The sequence below is a fragment of the Sitophilus oryzae genome, unplaced genomic scaffold, assembly GCF_002938485.1.
Source record: "Sitophilus oryzae breed Bouriz unplaced genomic scaffold, Soryzae_2.0 scaffold_179_pilon_pilon, whole genome shotgun sequence".
Classification (NCBI taxonomy): domain Eukaryota; kingdom Metazoa; phylum Arthropoda; class Insecta; order Coleoptera; family Curculionidae; genus Sitophilus; species Sitophilus oryzae.
Window position 1 is genome coordinate 1,152,461 of NW_022146501.1, and position 24,063 is coordinate 1,176,523.

Below are 24,063 nucleotides of genomic sequence, written 5' to 3' on the forward strand. Positions count from 1 at the left end.
ATCCATTGTACTTCGTTCAGTTACGTATTACTCGAAAGCACAGGCATCAGCGGCAGTAAAGTTCTGTGATGAATTTTGTACGTGTTTTGCCCTGAGTTTTTTTAATGTTGAACAGACCGCCGTCATGTCTGTATCTAACTTAAATCTCTCTTCTGCAGTTTGCTGTCCACTATAATGGAGAGCGCTGCTATGAATAATAATAATTGTTGGCTGTTTTAAAGTTGTCTGCTAGTGTTGCATTGTGGTGGATTTTCAGTGACGGCTTGATGTGTTCTATGCTTTTTTTTTCGTTAAACCAGTCTGGTTGTTTCTTTTTGTTGGATTTTCCCAGTACTGCTTCGCTGGTTTTATGAATCGCATCTCTTTGTTGTGTTTAGCCTTGTTCAGCATCCACGATTGAGATTGAAGTTATCGGTGGAAATGATTCTTATTATTAATATCAATGGTATAAATATAAATTAATTCTGACGTAAAAAAAGTACCTTTTGTTAGCGACTACGGCCTAAACAACATTGTAGTCCTTTCCAGGACATTTTATAGCTCAAATCGCCCGGATATCTCTATACTCTCGCCCGGGAATGCCCTATATACTTCCTTTCACTGTTCGATAAACCGCAAGCTCTTTCATACCACTACATCTTCATTCTTTTGTCATTCCTATCGGAATATCAATGTAGTATATCGATTTCTAAAAGAGGGCTCTATGAAAGTATATTTTGGAAAATTTCCATAGGCTGCGAGGCAGGAAACTGTCTAGACATTTAGGTAAAACTAGTTTTTAATGTTATAAGGATATTATTATATTGTCATTGTTCAGGACATTATTCATTTGGTAAATAAAAAATAATAATTTAAAAACTATTTAAAGTGATTTAAAAAAATACTATAATGGGTGTACCGTTAAAAAGAGCTCTTCTTTTTATATTACTAAAGGGGCCATTAACAAATGTAATTTCCAAGTTCCTAAAACAGTTGCCAGAGGGCAAAAAAATTGTATTTTTACAAAATTTTTTTTTTTTTTTTTTATTATTATTATAATCTTTATTTTTTTTTTTGTTATTTTTTTGAGTATTTTGCTCTATCTGCTAAAATGAAGTGGTGGGGGAAAGGTTAAATCTGTTTTTATTTGAATATACCAGCTACAATTTCTTCCAACCAGTTAAATATAGTTTAATTATACTAAACAAATAATAATAATTGCATTTGGCCACTCCATCTAAAGAAGTGCATTCGGCCAATGAAAAAATAATGTGTATCGTTGATTCTGATTCTGTGTCCCTTCGGATATTGAAGGCATTGCTCAAAACGTTGTCGATTCCCTACTTCCCGAAAAATCAAGACAAACCTACGAGCAAACCTATGTAAAACTTGAAGATTGGTGTAAAAGGAAAGGAATCAAGAATAGTAGTAACGAAAAGGTTCTCCTGGCATATTTTGAACATCTTTCAAAACATAGGAAGGCTTCATCACTTTGGGCATATTATTCCATGCTACGTTCAGTTATATCAGTGAAGAAAAACACAGATATTAGTAAGTACGTTCATTTAATTGCATTTCTAAAAAGAAAATCTGAAGGATTTCAGTCAAAATAATCGAGATTTTTAAGGAAAGAAGACATAACTCGTTTTTTGTTGGAAGCCAATGATAAAACTTATTTCCTGACAAAAGTTTCATTGATTGGGACTTGCGGGAGCCTGCCGGCGTATCGAGTTGACAAACCTGCAGCTGCAAATGTTAAAGATGAAGGACAATCCATTCATGTTATTATTCCATTTACGAAAACAAACATATCACGAGATTTTTTTTATAACGAAGAATGTTGGAAGGAATAAATATGGTTGAAATGGTTCGAAGATATATAGCTATGTGGCCAAGCAACACAGAGCATACTCATTTTTTGTGGGGTACAGAAATGCAACTTAAGCAACCCGTTGGCATTAATACTTTAGGGAAAATGCCGTATAAAATAGCATTGTTCTTAAGTCTGCCAAATCACAACAATACACTGATTGTTTCTGTAGATCGTCTGCGTTGTTGCTTGCAGATTCAGGAGTGGATTTATTAACTGTTAAAAGACATGGTGGATGGCGCTCTAACACAGTGCCAGAGTGCTATATAGAAAATTCAAAAATAAGAAAAAAGTGTCATGTAATATTTTGGGTAACATTTCTGGCAATGATGGGTCTTCAACAAGTTCAAGCACTCAGGAAATAAATTTACTTTCTAAAAATTCAACTCAACTGTCATCGTCTGGAATTAATTTAACGAATTGTACTGATATTATAATTAATGTTTACAATAAATAAACTGTTGGGTATCTTTTTTGCTTGTTTCTTATTTTAAAATTTGCGTGTTATTATGAATTCATAATAACACTAGTGCTATTATGAAAGTCATAATAGCACTAGTGCTAATATGAAAGCCATAATAACATCAAATAAACAATGTTAAATGTCATAATGACATTGTCATAGATTAAACACATTATTTACACAATTTGTCTGATTATGATGATGGTATTGCTAACTACACAGTGGTTCGCATGAAGTAATTTTACTATACCTTATACTTCGTCGACAAACACTCTAAAATATGATATCCGGGCAAGTACAATTTAAACATCAAAATATAAAAAACAGGGCGGTTTTTGACCTTTGACCTCGCCCCTTTACAGCCCTCGTAGGCGCATCGTATTGCGCCTCGTCCTGCCATCGTCCTGCAGGTGCATTAGGCCGATGCACCTGCAGGAAGTCGTAGCAACGAAGGAGAGAGAGACGTAAATAGGTCGTTTAAGTATGAAATATTTATAGGGTTCTTCATTTGAGGGTGCTTTTTTTAATGAGGAATATATTTAGTGGTGAAGTTTGCAGGAATGTATGCAGGATTGGTGAAATATTTAGTATCTAATAATAATAATATACAATTCTCGTGTCACAGTTTTAGAAAATATACAAGTCTAACACGGCTTGACCAATTTTGATGAATGTATATTTAATAGGTCTGAGAATAGATTGTTATCTAATTTTTATACCTCTCGATTAGGGTGGTACACCTCATTTCTTTTAATTTTGACAAATTTTTATTTTTATTTTTTTTAGTGTGGAAAAATACATACAACCCTAAATGTTCACCTTTCTTTAATAATTCAAAAATTGTCAACCTCGTGAATAAAAACGACTGTTGTCCCATACAAATATTTATATAGCAAAACAACGTTTGCCGGGTCAGTTAGTTTGTTTATAATAAATTAGTAACTAACGTTAATAAAATAACATAATAATATAGTTTTGTATACAGCTACCCCTAGCTACTCTACTGTCCTAGCGGCTCTACTGTCAAATGCATTTATTATTATTATTATTTTAAGTTATAACATACAGTAAGAAATGTTCTTTTAAACAAAATCTCACTAGTTGAATTTCGATAACCCAGTTCGGAGTCAGATTTAACTTTCTTCCACCGCTTCATTTTAAGCCGATAGGGCAAAATGGAGTGGTGAATCCTGAATTACGACTGGTGTTATAATAATAACACCTTACTAGGCAATACAGCCAAACATCCCATTTTTCCAACGTTCATTGTTTCCTAACTTGCCTCAGCGACGTTCTAGGTATTAATGTTTTAACAATTTCTAGTAATATAAGGCTAACAGTAACTCTAACAGTAATTGTAACTGTAACAGTTACTGTTGATTTTTTTAACAGTAACTGTAACAGTAACTGTAACAATAACTGTAACTGTAACTGTAATAATAACTGTAACAGTAACTTTAACAATAACTGTAACAGTAACTGCAACAGTAAGTGTAAAAAAGTATTTTGAGGAGATCACACTGAAAGACGTTTTTTTTCACTCGGCTGGCAAATTTCAAAATGTTAGTTATGAAAGTTCGTTTTGAAGACAACGATATGCTGAATGGAGATGGTGAATAAGCGTACCGTGACGATAATAATCATAAAGACCAGAAAACTTGAATATTGTGGACAACTTATGAGATATTACAAATATCATTGACGGTAGCCAACGTTTTTCGAGGATAAGGCACATAAATAAAACGAATAAACATATATTAGACGGTATAGACACGCATATTCGGCCTTTATCGTAAATATAAGCTTTAGAATAATAATAATCCGATCCAATCTTTCCCTCTCGCCGATAAAAAATCTGGAAATATCCCTGACCGACATTGATACCGCCACCCCACCGATCCCACCGACTGCGCACTCTCCCCAAACCTCCTCGTTCGGCCACCATCGCCTCCGCTCGTGCCGTTACCGGGTCCGGAGCCCAGTATGGCCGATATCGTTGCCAGGAGCGGACGTCGCGGGCCTCCAGGGCCGACGCCATCCAGTCGCCGCGACGCCTCACACGGTGGTCGACGTCGTGCCGTTGTTGTTCTGAGTGAATGAGCGCGGGTGACGTCGCGCGATCTCAGGCGGCCACAGGGACGGTCCAAGAGGGCCGCTTCGGTGGGGAGGCGACGCCCCAAAGGGAGGCCGCTGCCGGACGCTACGCTGGAGGAGCCGAGCATGTCATTGTTGAGTGTTACAGGTTCGTTGTTATTTTAATGTTTTGCTTTGTTTTCTGTATTCTTGTTTTGGGGGATATACTCAATCGTTGGAGGAGTAAATTTCAAAACAACTGAATGTTTTGATCAAAATGTCACATAATATTTTGCAAATGTTCAGATATTTATTATTAACTATCGTATACTAAGATTGTTTCTTTAACTCTTCAAAGTTGAGATATCTAAATTCAGTTTCCCAAGCTTTTGTGATAAATACATCTTTTAGACTTTGAAATGTTGGGTTATGTAACCCTTTTTTTGCTTTGACATAATTCTCACAGCAGCGTTCTACCAAAAAGATTGCAAATTTTGCATCGACAAATTTATTATTGTAAATTTTCTCTACATCACTTATTTTGATTATTACAACAATAAATTTATTATGTTAAGCTTTAAACACAGTTTATTATTTTTCTTGTTATTAATATGTTATTAAATTAGTATTATGTCAAAAAATATCTTAGTTTGCATATTTTAAAATCATAGCAAGTAACTACTGTTTTCTGGGTCGGTTTGACTCTCCATAGCAACATATTTAGATGTTTGGTTATGTAATATACCTATTTTTAGACTGTCTGGAAAGTTGTTTGGCTAAAAATGTCTCTTGGGAGACATTTATTATTTATATCTTAGTTCATTCTAATTAGGAGTTTGTGTTACTATGTTTTTTTATATTTACAGTTATCAGATCTGCAATTTAGTATACGGATTAGTTATATTAAACTAACAAAATGTGTCTCGTATGTTATAAAATTATGAGAAATTATATTTCTAATTTTTAGAAGGTACTGTGTGAGGTGGACTACTATTTTTATATTTCAAAATATTTGAATATCATTAAAACTTTCTACTTTTTAATAATAAAACAATATTTATAAAATGTTTTCGTTTTTTTTCAACTTTCTTTTTATTGCAATACCTCTCACTTTTTTCATTTCGTGTATTTTACCTATTTTATAATTAGAAGAAAATTTTTAAAAACTTATTTCTTGCAATTTTTGGTAATCAATGGTGTGATAACATTTAGTGCTTATAAAACATTTAGTGCTTACAATGACAATGAATTATTAGATATGTTTCCCGTTTATCTATTTATTTAATTTAATTATAATTTCTCTGTTATATTAGTATCCGTTAATTTTTAATTAAATGTTAAAATTTTTCGAATTTAAATATAGCCTTTTTAAAAACTAGGTTTTATTTGGTATTTTCATTTTATTTCAATAAGTTTATGCAATGGCGTTTTGAAAATATATCAAACTATATAAATTTTAATGTATAACAAATCTCGTTTAATATATAACTCAGTTTTAAGATATTAAGTTTACTGTAAACGTTCTGTAATTTATTATACGTATCAGTTACATATGTACATTTAATAAAATGTAAATCATATATCTAAAAAATTGTGAAAATCTGTATCTCTGTAATTTATAGTTAAACGGTACAATATCAGTTGGTTGCTACTTGGTAGAGGACTATTAGTAGATTCTAAAATATTTGAAAATATTTAAAAACTTTAAGTTTTTATTATATTTATATTATTATATTCTAAAGTTTGTTTTTGATTAAAATGATTCTCTCTAAGAAACTTATTTTAATAAGTTTTGGTAGTACTTTACGTTAAAAATATGTACTCTAGTTTTTTGCGTCAAAAATCAGACAATTCAGGTCTTAAAATTTGCCATTATGATTATAGTAGTTAGTTTCGTAGCTATGACGTAGTTACGGTTCAAACAGATGACGTTCTGAGATAAACCTGATAAAATTATAATTTTATCTATTTTAGTGCATGTACGTGTACTGTACTATAAATGCAAACAGGAGTCATATTGACATCAAAATCAAATTTCTCGTGTCAAAAAACTGCCAGACACCAATTTTCATCCAAATCTTGATGTTACTTCAGAAATTATTTGGGAAAAATCGAAACAAAAATGAAACTTGTACTTGGCCATACATTTGTACGAAATTTTTTACATATTTGTATCTGCAGAATATGCTGCCGAAGGTCCCGGAATACAATTTGGACCACCCTGTAGAACATAATATCTCAGAAGTGGTAGTTTTTAGGAAAAAAAAGGCTAAGGACCATTATTTTAGATAATTTTATAGTCTCTAACTTTGGTCTGAACTATTTTTTTCAAAAAAACCTACCGTTTACGACAAAAATCTAAAAAAACAAAAATTTTGACATTTGACCTTGAATAACTTTTTTAGCAGACGTGGAATCGATAGGGACTTTTTGCTTTTTCTTTATAATGGTAAACCCAAGGTCTCTACCAAAATTCACCTTTGTCGGAGTTGTGATTGATTGAAATGTTTAAATTGACCGGAGTATACGTGTGTAGCTGGCATTACAAAATTACAATCCAGGTCATTTGTCAATTTCACTACGTTTCACTGCTCACTGTATTGTGGCGAGCTCACCAGAATTCCCCTGGCAATGTGAGATATCCTAAACATATTACTCACGCTTTTCGACAACAATATTGCCGCTCCGTATCGAGGGGAAACACTATTTTAATAAACAGTAGGAATCGATTGGGTTTATCAGTTCGCTTACGCATTTCCTGCATTTCTGAACCTATATTCGCTGATAAAGCGATTATTAATCGTCTGCCGATTGGTTTTCGCAGTTTTGGGACCGAAATGATGCAGTTAATTTATCAAAAACTTGCAGTATATTCAATTTTGAAGTACTCCAATACTAAAAATGTTTATTTTTTAATTTTCCGTCTACTGAGAAAATAATATACAGGAGATTCCGTTTAGAAAAACCAAGAAAATATATTTTGTATTTTAAAAAGTTTTGCCTAGAATTTTGAACATCCTGTATGATTTACGATAAGCATATTTATAGTAAAGTAAGTACTGACTATCTAAAGTATGTTTTTCTTGATTTTAACCACCAGCAGCCTATGATTTTAAACGTCAAATGATGTAAAACAATAGATCTCTTTTTTTATCATACGGTATATTATTAATAATATCAACGATTAGATGTCACTAAAGAGCGAAAATTCGAGATATATTTTTATAAATACACTTTTTAAACTATTAGCAGGCAGTATTTATAATACAGGCAATTCAAATAATTTTTTTTCTGACAGATGGAAATAAATTGTCTGACTGTTTGACACTTAATGTCAAAGGAAGGATATATAAAATCAAGAAAAATATACGTTTTCAAACTAAATCTTAAATAACTTAAGAACGATTTATTTTAGGTAGAGTAACATGTACAGGGTGGACCATTTTGGTTGTTTCTATAGGGTATCAAATTTTGATACTGCAGTTTCGGGTTCTTTTTCTGAAAAAATTACAATGGCGCAAACGGATCGTGGCTGTCTTGATCGGTTTCGAAGCTACAGGGGGATTCTCAAATTTTGTACTTTTTGAAGATGTTCGATAGTTTGATTATTTCAGCAACCACGGAAAAATGGATTATACATTCTAAAGGCACTTTTCGGTGTAGAAGTCAGACTTTTTTCGAACAAATTATTTTTTGAGATATTAACTATACTTATGTTTTTTTTTAAATAGAACTCTCTGTATATTTTTAAATTTCCTGATTCAGCTTGGCATGGGCTTCTCGAAAATATATAACACTCTATATTTATTTTCACTATTAACCTCAACATTTTAAATATTTCTTAAAATATCTAGCGTTGGATCTAGTGTTACGGCTCCGAGGACATTAATAAACATTAATATTTGATTTTATTTATCTTCTTTCTGATGATTTTTCAGACGCGGTTTTTGAAAAGATCCAAAATTGATTAAACTATCTTCTAACCTTTTAAAAATGGCTGGGTTTGGTAGCTCGCGCTCTGGATACCGCTCAAAATATAAATCAGATGCCATTTGCTCACACCCTTTCTCTCTTTTACTGAAATTTTAATTTCTTTATAAAGCTTCTAATTGTTTTTGCATAAAGGTTATCTATGTAACATTACGGAAAACTCATTTATTAACTAAAACTCATATTTTGGGTCAGAAAAGGTTAGAGGGTTGAAATTCAAAGAAGCTTTAGCAGAGTTTTGAGGTTGGGAGTAATTTCCTCCAAACTATAAATAAGTCATTAGGGTTGTTCTCCCATCTCTATGGGCTTTGCAAGATAGATCGCGTATGTAATATACTTAGGGTAGTTTGAAGCTCAAAATTATATATGAGGGAGATTTGTATCGTCCAGGAACGTCTTTAGATTAAGGGGGAGAAACAAGAAAAATGGTTTAGTTTTTAAAACCGGCTATAAAAAAAATTGTGTGTGAGTGTACTATGTGCGCAAATTTGAAGTAAAACTTCTTACCAACAGCTATTAAATTGAAGGATTTGAAGGATATATCTTTTTTATGAAAGCTTTTTATAAACTTCAAAAAAAATTAGAGTTAATATAAAACCGTATACTATATTTGCTTTATAATTTTATTATGTTTTTTTTTTAATTTTTATTAATAAACGATAATTCTATTACCCGGCCGGATAGCTGTGACGATTAAACCAAAATACTACTACATCTATATCTCTAAATTACTACTAACTGGTACTAACCAACAATTTGTTTTGTGTAGTATGTAAGTAATAGATAGTTACACACATAACATGACACATTCCACCCAGTTCGAAAGGACCCAGTCCAAGAAAGTTTTCTCGTTATAATTCGTTTTTAATATATTTTTGTGATGATAATAATGTTATTTAATAATGAATTTATACCCCACAACCGAAAAATCATACTTCTCCAGCTAATGGTAAACTGCTGATGGACACATTCCATCCAGTTCGAAAAGACCCAGTCCAGTGAAGTTTTCTCGTTATAATTCGGTTTTAATATATTCTTTTGATGATAATAATGATATTTAATAATGAATTTATACCCCCCAACCGAAAAATCATACTTCTTCAGCTAATGGTAAACTGCTGATGGACACATTCCATCCAGTTCGAAAGGACCCAGTCCAGTGAAGTTTTCTCGTTATAATTCGGTTTTAATATATTCTTTTGATGATAATAATGTTATTTAATAATGAATTTATACCCCCCAACTCAAGAATCATAGTTCTTCAGCTAATGGTAAACTGCTGATGGACAGATTCCATCCAGTTCGAAAGGACCCAGTCCAGTGAAGTTTTCTCGATATAATTCGGTTTTAATATATTCTTTTGATGATAATAATGATATTTAATAATGAATTTATACCCCCAATCGAAAAATCATACTTCTTCAGCTAATGGTAAACTGTTGATGGACACATTCCGTCCAGTTTGAAAGGACCCAGTCCAGTGAAGTTTTCTCGTTATAATTCGGTTTTAATATATTCTTTTGATGATAATAATGATATTTAATAATGAATTTATACCTCCCAACCGAAAAATCATACTTCTTCAGCTAATGGTAAACTGTTGATCGACACATTCCATCCAGTTCGAAAGGACCCTGTCCAGTAAAGTTTTCTCGTTATAATTCGGTTTTAATATATTCTTTTGATGATAATAATGATATTTAATAATGAATTTATACCCCCCAACTGAAAAATTATACTTCTTCAGCTAATGGTAAACTGTTGATGGACACATTCCATCCAGTTCGAAAGGACGCAGTCCAGTAAAGTTTTCTCGTTATAATTCGGTTTTAATATATTCTTTTGATGATAGTAATGATATTTAATAATGAATTTATACCCCCCAATTGAAAAATCATACTTCTTCAGCTAATGGTAAACTGTTGATGGACACATTCCATCCAGTTCGAAAGGACCCAGTCCAGTGAAGTTTTCTCGTTATAATTTGGTTTTAATATATTCTTTTGATGATAATAATGATATTTAATAATGAATTTATACCCCCCAACCGAAAAATCATACTTCTTCAGCTAATGGTAAACTGCTGATGGACACATTCCATCCAGTTCGAAAGGACCCAGTCCAGTGAAGTTTTCTCGTTATGATTCGGTTTTAATATATTCTTTTCATGATAATAATGATATTTAATAATGAATTCATACCCCCAAGCGAAAAATCATACTTCTTCAGCTAAAGGTAAACTGCTGATGGACACATTCCATCCAGTTCGAAAGGACCCAGTCCAGTGAAGTTTTCTCGTTATAATTCGGTTTTAATATATTCTTTTGATGATAATAATAACATTTAATAATGAATTAATACCCCCCAACCGAAAAATCATACTTCTTCAGCTAATGGTAAATTGCTGATGGACACATTCCATCCAGTTCGAAAGGACCCAGTCCATTGAAGTTTTCTCGTTATAATTCTGTTTTAATATATTCTTTTGATGATAATAATGACATTTAATAATGAATTTATACCCCCCAACCGAAAAATCATACTTCTTCAGCTTATGGTAAACTGCTGATGGACACATTCCATCCAGTTCGAAAGGACCCAGTCCAGTGAAGTTTTCTCGTTATAATTCGGTTTTAATATATTCTTTTCATGATAATAATGATATTTAATAATGAATTTATACCCCCAACCGAAAAATCATACTTCTTCAGCTAATGGTAAACTGCTGATGGACACATTCCATCCAGTTCGAAAGGATCCAGTACATTGAAGTTTTTTCGTTATAATTCTGTTTTAATATATTCTTTTGATGATAATAATGACATTTAATAATGAATTTATACCCCCAACCGAAAAATCATACTTCTTCAGCTAATGGTAAACTGCTGATGGACACATTCCATCCAGTTTGAAAGGACCCAGTCCAGTGAAGTTTTCTCATTATAATTCGGTTTTAATATATTCTTTTGATGATAATAATGACATTTAATAATGAATTTATACCCCCCAACCGAAAAATCATACTTCTTCAGCTAATGGTAAACTGCTGATGGACACATTCCATCCAGTTCGAAAGGACCCAGTCCATTGAAGTTTTCTCTAAATTATAATTCTGTTTTTAATATATTCTTTTGATGATAATAATGACATTTAATAATGATTTTATACCCCCCAACCGAAAAATCATACTTCTTCAGCTAATGGTAAACTGCTGATGGACACATTCCATCCAGTTCGAAAGGACCCAGTCCAGTGAAGTTTTCTCGTTATAATTCGGTTTTAATATATTCTTTTGATGATAATAATGACATTTAATAATGAATTCATACCCCCAACCCAAAAATCATACTTCTTCAGCTAATGGTAAACTGCTGATGGACACATTCCATCCAGTTCGAAAGGACCCAGTCCAGTGATGTTTTCTCGTTATAATTCGGTTTTAATATATTCTTTTGATGATAATAATGATATTTAATAATGAATTTATACCCCTCAACCGAAAAATCATACTTCTTCAGCTAATGGTAAACGGCTGATGGACACATTCCATCCAGTTCGAAAGGACCCAGTCCAGTGAAGTTTTCTCGTTATAATTCGGTTTTAATATATTCTTTTGATGATAATAATGATATTTAATAATGAATTTATACCCCCCAACCGAAAAATCATACTTCTTCAGCTTATGGTAAACTGCTGATGGACACATTCCATCCAGTTCGAAAGGACCCAGTCCAGTGAAGTTTTCTCGTTATAATTCGGTTTTAATATATTCTTTTGATGATAATAATGACATTTAATAATGAATTTATACCCCCCAACCGAAAAATCATACTTCTTCAGCTAATGGTAAATTGCTGATGGACACATTCCATCCAGTTCGAAAGGACCCAGTCCAGTGAAGTTTTCTCGTTATAATTCGGTTTTAATATATTCTTTTGATGATAATAATGACATTTAATAATGAATTTATACCCCCCAACCGAAAAATCTTACTTCTTCAGCTAATGGTAAACTGCTGATGGACACATTCCATCCAGTTCGAAAGGACCCAGTCCAGTGAAGTTTTCTCGTTATGATTCGGTTTTAATATATTCTTTTGATGATAATAATAACATTTAATAATGAATTAATACCCCCCAACCGAAAAATCATACTTCTTCAGCTAATGGTAAATTGCTGATGGACACATTCCATCCAGTTCGAAAGGACCCAGTCCATTGAAGTTTTCTCGTTATAATTCTGTTTTAATATATTCTTTTGATGATAATAATGACATTTACTAATGAATTTATACCCCCCAACCGAAAAATCATACTTCTTCAGCTAATGGTAAACTGCTGATGGACACATTCCATCCAGTTCGAAAGGACCCAGTCCAGTGAAGTTTTCTCGTTACGATTCGGTTTTAATATATTCTTTTCATGATAGTAATGACATTTAATAATGAATTCATACCCCCAAGCGAAAAATCATACTTCTTCAGCTAAAGGTAAACTGCTGATGGACAAATTCCATCCAGTTCGAAAGGACCCAGTCCAGTGAAGTTTTCTCGTTATAATTCGGTTTTAATATATTCTTTTGATGATAATAATGATATTTAATAACGAATTTATACCCCTCAACCGAAAATCATACTTCTTCAGCTAATGGTAAACTGCTGATGGACACATTCCATCCAGTTCGAAAGGACCCAGTCCAGTGAAGTTTTCTCGTTATAATTTGGTTTTAATATATTCTTTTGATGATAATAATGATATTTAATAATGAATTTATACCCCCCAACTGAAAAATCATACTTCTTCAGCTTATGGTAAACTGCTGATGGACACATTCCATCCAGTTCGAAAGGACCCAGTCCAGTGAAGTTTTCTCGTTATAATTCGGTTTTAATATATTCTTTTGATGATAATAATGATATTTAATAATGAATTTATACCCCCAACCGAAAAATCATACTTCTTCAGCTAATGGTAAACTGCTGATGGACACATTCCATCCAGTTCGAAAGGACCCAGTCCATTGAAGTTTTCTCGTTATAATTTTGTTTTAATATATTCTTTTGATGAAAATAATGACATTTAATAATGAATTTATACCCCCCAACCGAAAAATCATACTTCTTCAGCTAATGGTAAACTGCTGATGGACACATTCCATCCAGTTCGAAAGGACCCAGTCCAGTGAAGTTTTCTCGTTATAATTCAGTTTTAATATATTCTTTTGATGATAATAATGACATTTAATAATGAATTTATACCCCCAACCGAAAAATCATACTTCTTCAGCTAATGGTAAACTGCTGATGGACACATTCCATCCAGTTCGAAAGGACCCAGTCCAGTGAAGTTTTCTCGTTATAATTCGGTTTTAATATATTCTTTTGATGATAATAATGATATTTAACAATTAATTTATACCCCCAACTGAAAAATCATACTTCTTCAGCTTATGGTAAACTGCTGATGGACACATTCCATCCAGTTCGAAAGGACCCAGTCCAGTGAAGTTTTCTCGTTATAATTCAGTTTTAATATATTCTTTTGATGATAATAATGACATTTAACAATGAATTTATACCCCTCAACCGAAAAATCATACTTCTTCAGCTAATGGTAAACTGCTGATGGACACATTCCATCCAGTTCGAAAGGACCCAGTCCAGTGAAGTTTTCTCTCGTTATAATTCGGTTTTAATATATTCTTTTTGATGATAATAATGACATTTAATAATGAATTCATACCCCCAACCGAAAAATCATACTTCTTCAGCTAATGGTAAACTGCTGATGGACACATTCCATCCAGTTCGAAAGGACCCAGTCCAGTGAAGTTTTCTCGTTATAATTCGGTTTTAATATATTCTTTTGATGATAATAATGATATTTAATAATGAATTTATACCCCCCAACCGAAAAATCATACTTCTTCAGCTAATGGTAAACTGCTGATGGACACATTCCATCCAGTTCGAAAGGACCCAGTCCAGTGAAGTTTTCTCCTTAAAATTCGGTTTAAATATATTCTTTTGATGATAATAATGTTATTTAATAATGAATTTATACCCCACAACCGAAAAATCATACTTCTTCAGCTATTGGTAAACTGCTGATGGGCACATTCCATCCAGTTCGAAAGAACCCAGTCCAGTGAAGTTTTCTCGTTAAAATTCGGTTTAAATATATTCTTTTGATGATAATAATGTTATTTAATAATGAATTTATACCCCACAACCGAAAAATCATACTTCTTCAGCTAATGGTAAATTGCTGATGGACATATTCCATCTAGTTCGAAAGTACCCAGTCCAGTGAAGTTTTCTCGTTAAAATTCGGGTTAAATATATTCTTTTGATGATAATAATGTTATTTAATAATGAATTTATACCCCCCAACCGAAAAATCTTACTTCTTCAGCTAATGGTAAACTGCTGATGGACACATTCCATCCAGTTCGAAAGGACCCAGTCCAGTGAAGTTTTCTCGTTATAATTCGGTTTTAATATATTCTTTTGATGATATTAGTGACATTTAATAATGAATTTATACCCCCCCAACCGAAAAATCATACTTCTTCAGCTAATGATAAACTGCTGATGGACACATTCCATCCAGTTCGAAAGGACCCAGTCCAGTGAAGTTTTCCCGTTATAATTCGGTTTTTATGTATTCTTTTGATGATAATAATGACATTTAATAATGAATTTATACCCCCCAACCGAAAAATCATACTTCTTCAGCTAATGGTAAACTGCTGATGGACACATTCCATCCAGTTCGAAAGGACCCAGTCCAGTGAAGTTTTCTCGTTATAATTCGGTTTTAATATATTCTTTTGATGATAATAATGACATTTAATAATGAATTCATACCCCCAACCGAAAAATCATACTTCTTCAGCTAATGGTAAACTGCTGATGGACACATTCCATCCAGTTCGAAAGGACCCAGGCCAGTGAAGTTTTCTCGTTATAATTCGGTTTTAATATATTCTTTTGATGATAATAATGATATTTAATAATGAATTTATACCCCTCAACCGAAAAATCATACTTCTTCAGCTAATGGTAAACTGCTGATGGACACATTCCATCCAGTTCGAAAGGACCCAGTCCAGTGAGGTTTTCTCGTTATAATTCGGTTTTAATATATTCTTTTGATGATAATAATGACATTTAATAATGAATTCATACCCCCCAACCGATAAATCATACTTCTTCATCTAATGGTAAACTGATGATGGACACATTCCATCCAGTTCGAAAGGACCCAATACTAGTGAAGTTTTCTCGTCATAAATAATTTGATTCACGTGTACAAAATTTGTATAAATGAGGTGTTCCTGTGTCCTGTTAAAAAACCCGTGAGAATCCGCAGATTGTTGTTACTTAAATAAAAGAAATTTCTTCGAGTGTCTTAGACCGTTGGAGAATTTCCATTCCAGGTTACGGATGAGGTTTTCCAGGTTCTTTATTTCTGCTTTAAGTTGGTTTCCACTTGGGAAGCAGAATGGTTCTGGGCCCGAATTCTGGAACTTAGACATAAAAACGTTACGCTTTCAAAGCAGTAAGTGAAAGTATTCGATTAGCGGAACGCCAAGCAGTCGATCTTGGTATTCTCGTTGCCGTGCAAATCGTTTTCTGGATACGCATTGAGCATATATTGGCAGAATCGTAATTTTTCAGTTACTTAATAGTCAAATGTGGATAAAACAATGAAGAATGTCAATGTTACGTGAATTTCATAACCTATTGTTGAGTTATGTCAACCTATTTTTCTATGGATATGTCGTTACTCTTATTATACGAAGGAAATTTTGAAGACGTTTCTCAGCATTTTCGATGTTTTGAACAATATTTATAGCTGCCAAGTCGTAAATTATCAATTACTTATTGAGGAACTTATAGAAGCAGTAGTAATTTTCACTAAAGAGCAAAATAACGCACAAAATCAAAATTTTTTCGATTTTCACTGACAGTTCGACAAGCAAAACGATCCTTAGGCAACCGTTTTCAAAGCGCCCAGCGCAATCAGTAAAGACGCTAAGCGCGTCAGACGAGAATACCGAAATCGTTAGTTAAGTGCGCGCTCAGCTAAAATTAACGTCATATACGCTGAGCGTCTAAAAGCGCTTAGCGTTTTCAAAGTTACAGAATACGGGCCCTGGTTCGCTTTTCTAGCTGAATCGTTTGCTTTTTCGTTACCTTCTATCCCTTGGGGCGCTGGCGCCCCGAATAAGAGGACTTTATTTCATTCTTTCAGGGACGCCCTGTATAAACATATACAATGTCGTGTGCCGTCGTTTTCCGTTCTATTTATAACGGTTTATCACGAAACTTTGGCGAATAACATTATGCGCGTTTAGTTGCGCACTTATTCGCCTGCTCAGGAAAGCCGCAACCGGCGCTCAAGGTAAATCTGATAAGAGCCTATTAATACGCGATTCCAGTTTGTTTTCGTGCTTTTCTATCTGAAAAACGTCGCGTTAGCAGCGGATTTGCCTTTGTTCTCCATACGGAAAAATCGAACGTGTTGAATAATAAGCTACAAGTTTAGCAGAAAGCTGAAATAAAATTAGCAAGGAGAAATCGGCTTTTGAAGATACAGGGTGCAGGTGCATTCAAAGATACAGGGTGTAAAAGATTCATTTTTATTTCGATTTTTTCCAAATAATTTATGAAGTAACGTCAATATTTGGATGAAAATTGGTATCTGGGAGTTTTTTGACATGAGAAATTTGATTTTGATGTCAATATGACTTTTACTTATAGAGGGCGCCACCTACATGTGTTTTAACTGTTTTGAAGAGTAATAACTTTTCGACCGTACCTGTATAAAAGTACTGAGTAACAAAATATACATTTTCATGACTTTTTACGTGAAAAATGTCTCTTAGTAAAAATCGCTACAAGTTACCGTTCCTAAGATATTTAGAATGGAAATAGTCAATGCATGTCAATATTAACAAAAAATAAACACGTCTATATAGCAGATAGTTATTTGACTGAAATGATTTTGGGAACTTTTTATTTTTTTAAATTAATCATAAATATTTCTTCAAAAAAAAATGATTTTTCTGTTGAACTTCTGGCACAAAAACATTTCAAATTTATGATTTCAGTCTAATAACTATTTAGTCAACATGTTTAATTTATGTTAATGATTTTTACTCAGTAGAAGTATTTTTAACTGCAGAATATGCTGCCCAAGTTTCTTGCAACCTGGACCCTGTATATAAAAAATTATAAAGCTACTTTTTATTTTTTTTGAGCATAGCTTTAAATACTCTATATTTTAAAGAATTTATTACTTTGTTACTACATTGAATTTCTATATCGATTTCATACAATATGCGTGACAAAGATCAATTTAAAAAGGTGGACAATTTCGTACAATTGTCTCAGAGTCAAACATGTTATTTATATCGTATTAAACTAGTACAAAAGTGTATTTTAAAAATAGCAATCAAAGGTCTTAGCTATGAATAAGTGAAAAGACATACATGACAATCGATGACTTTCCAACATAGCTAACTGATTTTGAATTCAAAAGTCTTTTTCTATTATAGACTTCTACCGGGTGTTGCATCGTCGGACGGGACATAGGAAATCCCATGTAAATTTTAATGGGGTCAATTATTGGCTTCCCTAATTATTTTAGAGAATAATTCTATTAAGGTTTATTGTAGAGCACTAAAACCCACATTCAAAGGAATAACTTTAGATATTTTTGATTAGCTCGTTTACGAGTTATCGCCGATTTCTTTTTAAATATTTCTCCTTTCTTATGGCCCTGTATTTACTTATGAGCACCAGTCAAGGTAAAAGATAACTGTCAAATAAAGTTGTCATTTCAGAAATTGACCTATTTAGTGCTTTATTATTATTGAAAACTCATTCCTACATCGGAAATTTTAAAGATCTATTTGTAAATACAAATTAATATGAATTAAAGTAAAATAAAGTAATCAATTACAAGGTTAATTATAGTATTATTACAATATTCAAAAACTTATTAATTTAGGTACTATTAAATTGTTAGAACTTTAGGATTTAAGAAGATGTTCAAATATACCCAGGCGATCATAAAATTCTCTTCTTACATTCGCTAGTTGGTAAACTGAAATTCTATTGCATTCGGCAGAAATAGCATTTTTTAACTCGTCTAGAAATGGCCCCAGTGTAAGAAATCATTTGGCGAAATATCAGGAGACCTTGCTGGCCAATTTACTGTATGATTTAGGCCAATAACGTTTCCGTTAAAACTATTGTCTAAATATTAACTTTGTATACTGACATTAACTTTTTTACTTTGTATACTGACTTAACTTTTAACTTGTATACTGAATTTAACTTTGATACTTATATTAACTATGTAAAAATATTAATCTATGTGCCGGGCAGCCATCCATTTGGTACCAAACTTCCTGATTTTCCCTAGCGGCATCATGTAAAGCAGGTAAAATATGATTTTTGAGTAGTTCCAAATAATATTCTGCATTCAAATTTTGCGTAAGAAATAATGGCCCGATAATATAGTGCCCGAATATCCCTGCCCAAACATTTACTTTCTGTGGATATTGCGTCCTTGTTTCGACAAACCTGTGTTGGTTTTCTTTGTTCCAATATCAATAATTTTGAACATTGGGTTCATTATTTAAGGTAAACGTGCATTCGTCAGTGAAACATATCTTTTTAAAAATTCCCTATCCGTGTTTGCTCTTTCCATCATATCAAAACAAAACGCCTGCCGCCGTATTTCGTCCCCATCTCGTAGCTCTTAGTGCTTTTCATATTTGAAAGAATAGTATTTATGTCATTTCAAAATTCGAAACGTTGTAGTGTGATCTATTCATATTTCATCCTTAAGTTTCCTTTTGCTGATCTTTCCATCGTTCTCTTCCACGCATAATAAAACTTCCAAGTCGGTATCATTTCTTGCATCTTCTCTTTGTTCCTGCCTTGCTTCACATCTGCAGTTATTTATTAGGGTATCTTTGGTCTCAAATCTCTGGATATTCCTTGCGATTGTAGATTTTCTAGGTATCGTCTATTCGGACACAGAGCAGTAAACATGTCCGACACCTTTTGATAACTATTTCCTTGATACACAATACCATTTAATCATCAATACTTTTTCTTCGGTAGTGTAATTCATGGCTAATATTTTCGATGTAGGGGTGAGTTTTTAATAATAATAATAAAGCACTAAATAGATAAATTTCTGAAATGACAATTTCATTTGACAGTTATCTTTTACCTTGACTGGTGCTCATAAGTAAATACAAGGCCATAAGAAAGGAGAAATATTTAAAAAGAAATCGGCGATAACTCGTAAACGGGCTAATCAAAAATGCTCTTCAATAAACCTAAATAAAATTATTCTCTAAGATAATAGGCCAGTGCAAATAATTCTGAATTTGCAAACATTTTTAGAAAGCTGCGACCATTGAAAATAGTTAGCATTAGTAACCCTTATTAACATACTAAAAGTCCTCATTTGTCCGGTGTGTGCGTCATCAAAAAAAATCGGCCGCCATCTTGAATTTTGGTACTTTTTGGGAAAAAATGTTAATAACTCGAAAACCGTGCGTTATAGCGAAAAACTCCAAGAGATAAAAAGTAAAGAGAATAAAAAACTCTATCAGAATCAATAAAAATAGTTTATTATCCTAACACAGTGACGTACAAAAATTTTTTGAAAATCGAGCAATTTTTAAAAGGAATCACCGAAATGCAAATTACTATATTTTTAAGCTTATTAACAAATAACATGGATATTCAACTAAAATACAATCCTTGTGACATTTTCAAGAAATATTTATTGGTGGTTTAATAATATTTCAAAATTAACAAAAATTGTAAAAGCTATTCTTTACTAAATACATGTGTACTAATAATGTACAAAAGCAGCCTCCCGGTCGTGGTTATTTGCACTTAAACTAAGGTCTCCTTATTACCATTTTGTAAACAACTTGTTTTTAAAAATACATACAGTGACAGTTTGAAAAATTAGGCTACAGGTTGGAAGAAAAAAATAAAATGTAAAGTACTTGCGAATGTCTTTTTGACATAAATATCATCTACAATCTTAACACTTTTTCATTATGATAAATACATTATAAACATACCCCTACAAATCGAATAACAATAATTCAAATTATGACCATTTTAATAAAAATGCGTTATTTGTAACCTAACTTTTCAAACTGTCATCTCTAGAAAAAAAATGAAGTTTACAATTTTATTCGATTTGTTCTTCATCGACCGAGATTTGTTTGTTGTCACAAGAAATACCATTAGAGTTACCACACAAGCTTGAACAGGGTATATTGGATTTTAAACGTGTACATAGTTTATTACATCCAGATTTGCAATTACAGTAACTCATTTTCAATACAAATTCTGGTGCCACTGCGTTTGACGTTGTTTTTGGAACTAAGGTATCCGTTTTTTTAGTCCATCCCCATTCTGTTGCCTCTTTTCCGTTATTTAGCCAATACTGCATTTGTAAATGATATATAATAATAATTTTCAGCTGCGTTAGTTGTTGGAAGTAAGGTAGCTAAATCAAAATTTTTACTAAGTACCTGACGAGATGTAAGGGTTTTATATTTATAATACCTCAACTGATCTAAATCTTTTGCTAGCCTATGTCGACCATATAATAAAAATAAGAATGTATTTCCAACTTCGACTAGCTCAGATTTTTGTGGTGCAGGATCTAAAAAAATGGATGTAATTTGTCGCAGATGAGGATCTTTTTGCAACGTTTTGAGAGTCGCCAGTTTACCTTTTTTAAACAAGCATGAGGTTGTATCACATCCTCATATAGCATGTGCAAATAAGAGTGAATGTTTCATGTCACCAATCTTGTTCTGCATATTACCGATGTCAGTTACTCTGTGAGGTTTGGACGATTTTCCAAGCCGAAGCATAAAAATAGAATTTTTTGTCCGATAATGCAGTAATAAAACTAACAAATCAGTATCTGTAGCCTAATTTTTGAAACTGTCACTGTATTTTTAAAAACAAGTTGTTTACAAAATGGTAACAAAAATACCTTGGTTTAAGTGCAACTAGCCCCGATCCGGACAAGGTGGAGGCATCTTTCGCACATTATTAGTACACATGTATCCTTTACTAAATAAAAGGATACACTTTTACAATTTTTGATTTAATTTGATTTAATTTTGAAATATTATTAAACCACCAATAAACATTTCTTGGAAATGTCACAAGGATTGTATTTTAGTTGAATTGATGCTAAATATCCATGTTATTTGTTAATAAGCTTAAAAAATTAGTAATTTGCATTTCGGTGATTCCTTTTCAAAATTGCTCGATTTTCAAAAAAATTTTGTACGTCACTGCCTTATGATAATAAACTGTTTTTATTGATTCTGGTAGAGTTTTTTATTCTCTTTAATTTTTACCTCTTGAAGTTTTTCGCTATAATGCACCGTTTTCGAGTTATTTACATTTTTCCCAAAAAGTACAAAAATTCAAGATGGCGGCCGATTTTTTTTGATGACGCGCACACCGGACAAATGGGGACTTTTAGTATGTTAATAAGGGATAATAATGCTAACTATTTTCAATAGTCGCAGCTTTCTAAAAATTTTTGCAATTTCAAGATGGTAAATGTCATAACTGCACCGGGGTATAATTAGGGAAGCCAATAATAAATTACCCCATTAAAATTTACATGGGATTTCCTATGTCCCGCTCGACGATGCAACACCCGCTATGTTATTTACACGTTTGTATCGTCTCTCTCACAATAGTTATACTAGTTTTCATTATGGTATCATTTATAAATGGGTGGTGTCTATTGTAACTGTGATTTTTTATGTTCCTCGCATTTGTCGTAAATCGTTAATGTATTATCTTTCACTAGTAATAACACAAGAGGTTAAATTATTTCCGGATAAAATATCTATTAAAAATTGGAGATCTAAAAATCTTAAAACTGATTACGCCAATTATATTTCTGCTTTCCGCTAAACTTGTAACTTGGATGGCGAACACTCCACTAACTGGACCAGAACAGTTCTGCTTCCCAATTGGAAACCAACTTAAAGCGGAACTCAAGAACCTGGAAGACTCCATTGGTAACTTGGAATGGGAATCCTCCAACGCTCTTAGACACTCGAAGAAATTTCTTGCCGAAGTTTCCGGAATCCAGTTCGGAATACCCTGTATAATGGTTTCAATTCGAAGTTGGTCAAAGCATGTCGAATCATGTCAATGTCATGTCGAACCAATGTCACTCCCGTGTCACAGTATTGAAACAAAAAAAGTTATCTCTATAGGTAATTAAAAAGGCACTCTTTGAAATCTCCACAATATGCTTAATGAGAGTTATGATAGAAGAGCAATTATATTTTTTAGAGCCTCTATTATCTATCTTTGAGACTGTAATTAGGAGCGATAATTGAGTGAAAAGATGGAGACTAAAAGTTCACGTTCAATGATGAAAATAGAGTGCAAGTTAGTTGATGGTGCCTTAGAACAATGTTAGAAAATTGGCTATTATGAGAGTTAAATTGAGTGGTAATATCGTATGGTAATTAAATTAGATCTATTGAAGTAGTTCATATATATGAATAGTACTATTTATGAATAGGTGAATACACTTCTGACAGGGTACCAATGAAAAAAGCCGCAAATAGGGGTTACCACGGTTCAAAGTCATTCCTACTATTTTATTCGAGTCCGGCAACAGTGAGTCGCGCATCAGTCGGCAACAATGTTGCTCATATAATAAAAAACTTTGGAATTTTGTATGAGTGCAAACTGAAAGTATGTATTAGGATGTATTTGACGAAAATAGTTTAACTTCTAGAGGGTGGCTCAAAAAAGTAAGTGAATCGGGATGTTTTTTTTGATATCAATGGTAAACACCATGATATTATTGCATTTTTCGCTTTCATTCTGGTCACTTAATATAATCCTAAGATATTATTAAATATGTTTTGTTAGTTTCAGAACAATTACTAAATAAATAAATAAAAATATTTCAGCCTTAAATTTTCTTTTAAAAATACAAAAAAATGTCCTGAAATCAAAATTATTCTGTGTTTACTATATTTATTCTTTACTTACTTTACTATAAATATCGTAATCTTAAACCATACAGGGTGTTCAAAATTCTATGTGAAACCTTCTAAAATATAAAACAGTTTTTCTTCAGTTTATTTTAAATGGAACCGCTAAAAATTTTTAAATACTTTAAATACAAAAAATGTAAATTTTTTAATTCTTCATCTAACGAATAATATACAGGATGTTCCATAAAAAAAGAAGAAGAACTATTTTATATTTTAGAAAGTTTAGCATAGGATTTTGAACACCCTGTATGGTTTAAGATTACGATATTTATAGCAAAGGTCCAACTATAGTACCTAATTACCTAGGATAGTTTTGACTTCAGGACATTTCTTGTATTTTTAATATTTTGTTTTATAAAAGGCTGAAATATGTATTTTTATTTAATGATAATATAATAATCATAATATATGATATTATATAATTAATCAATATGTACAGGGTGAGTCAACGATAGAGTAAAGTCTATTATCTCGTTTGTTTGGTGGTTTACAAAAAAAAGTTAAATATAAATGTCATATTATGTATATTCGATACACATTTTAGAATAGAAAAAAATTGGAATAAATCGCAAACTATTAA

General features: G+C 32.4%; 1 protein-coding gene across 1 annotated transcript in view; it reads left to right on the forward strand.

The window, feature by feature from the left end:
- The first annotated feature begins 4,322 nt into the window (after positions 1–4,322).
- LOC115882899 (protein unc-13 homolog B) overlaps positions 4,323–24,063 on the forward strand; it is a 346,607-nt gene continuing 326,866 nt past the window's right edge. Inside the window, exon 1 of the mRNA XM_030901160.1 lies at positions 4,323–4,554. Coding sequence (XP_030757020.1) covers positions 4,533–4,554 — 22 coding nt within the window. The 5' untranslated portion in view covers positions 4,323–4,532. The remainder of the gene's footprint in view (positions 4,555–24,063) is intronic.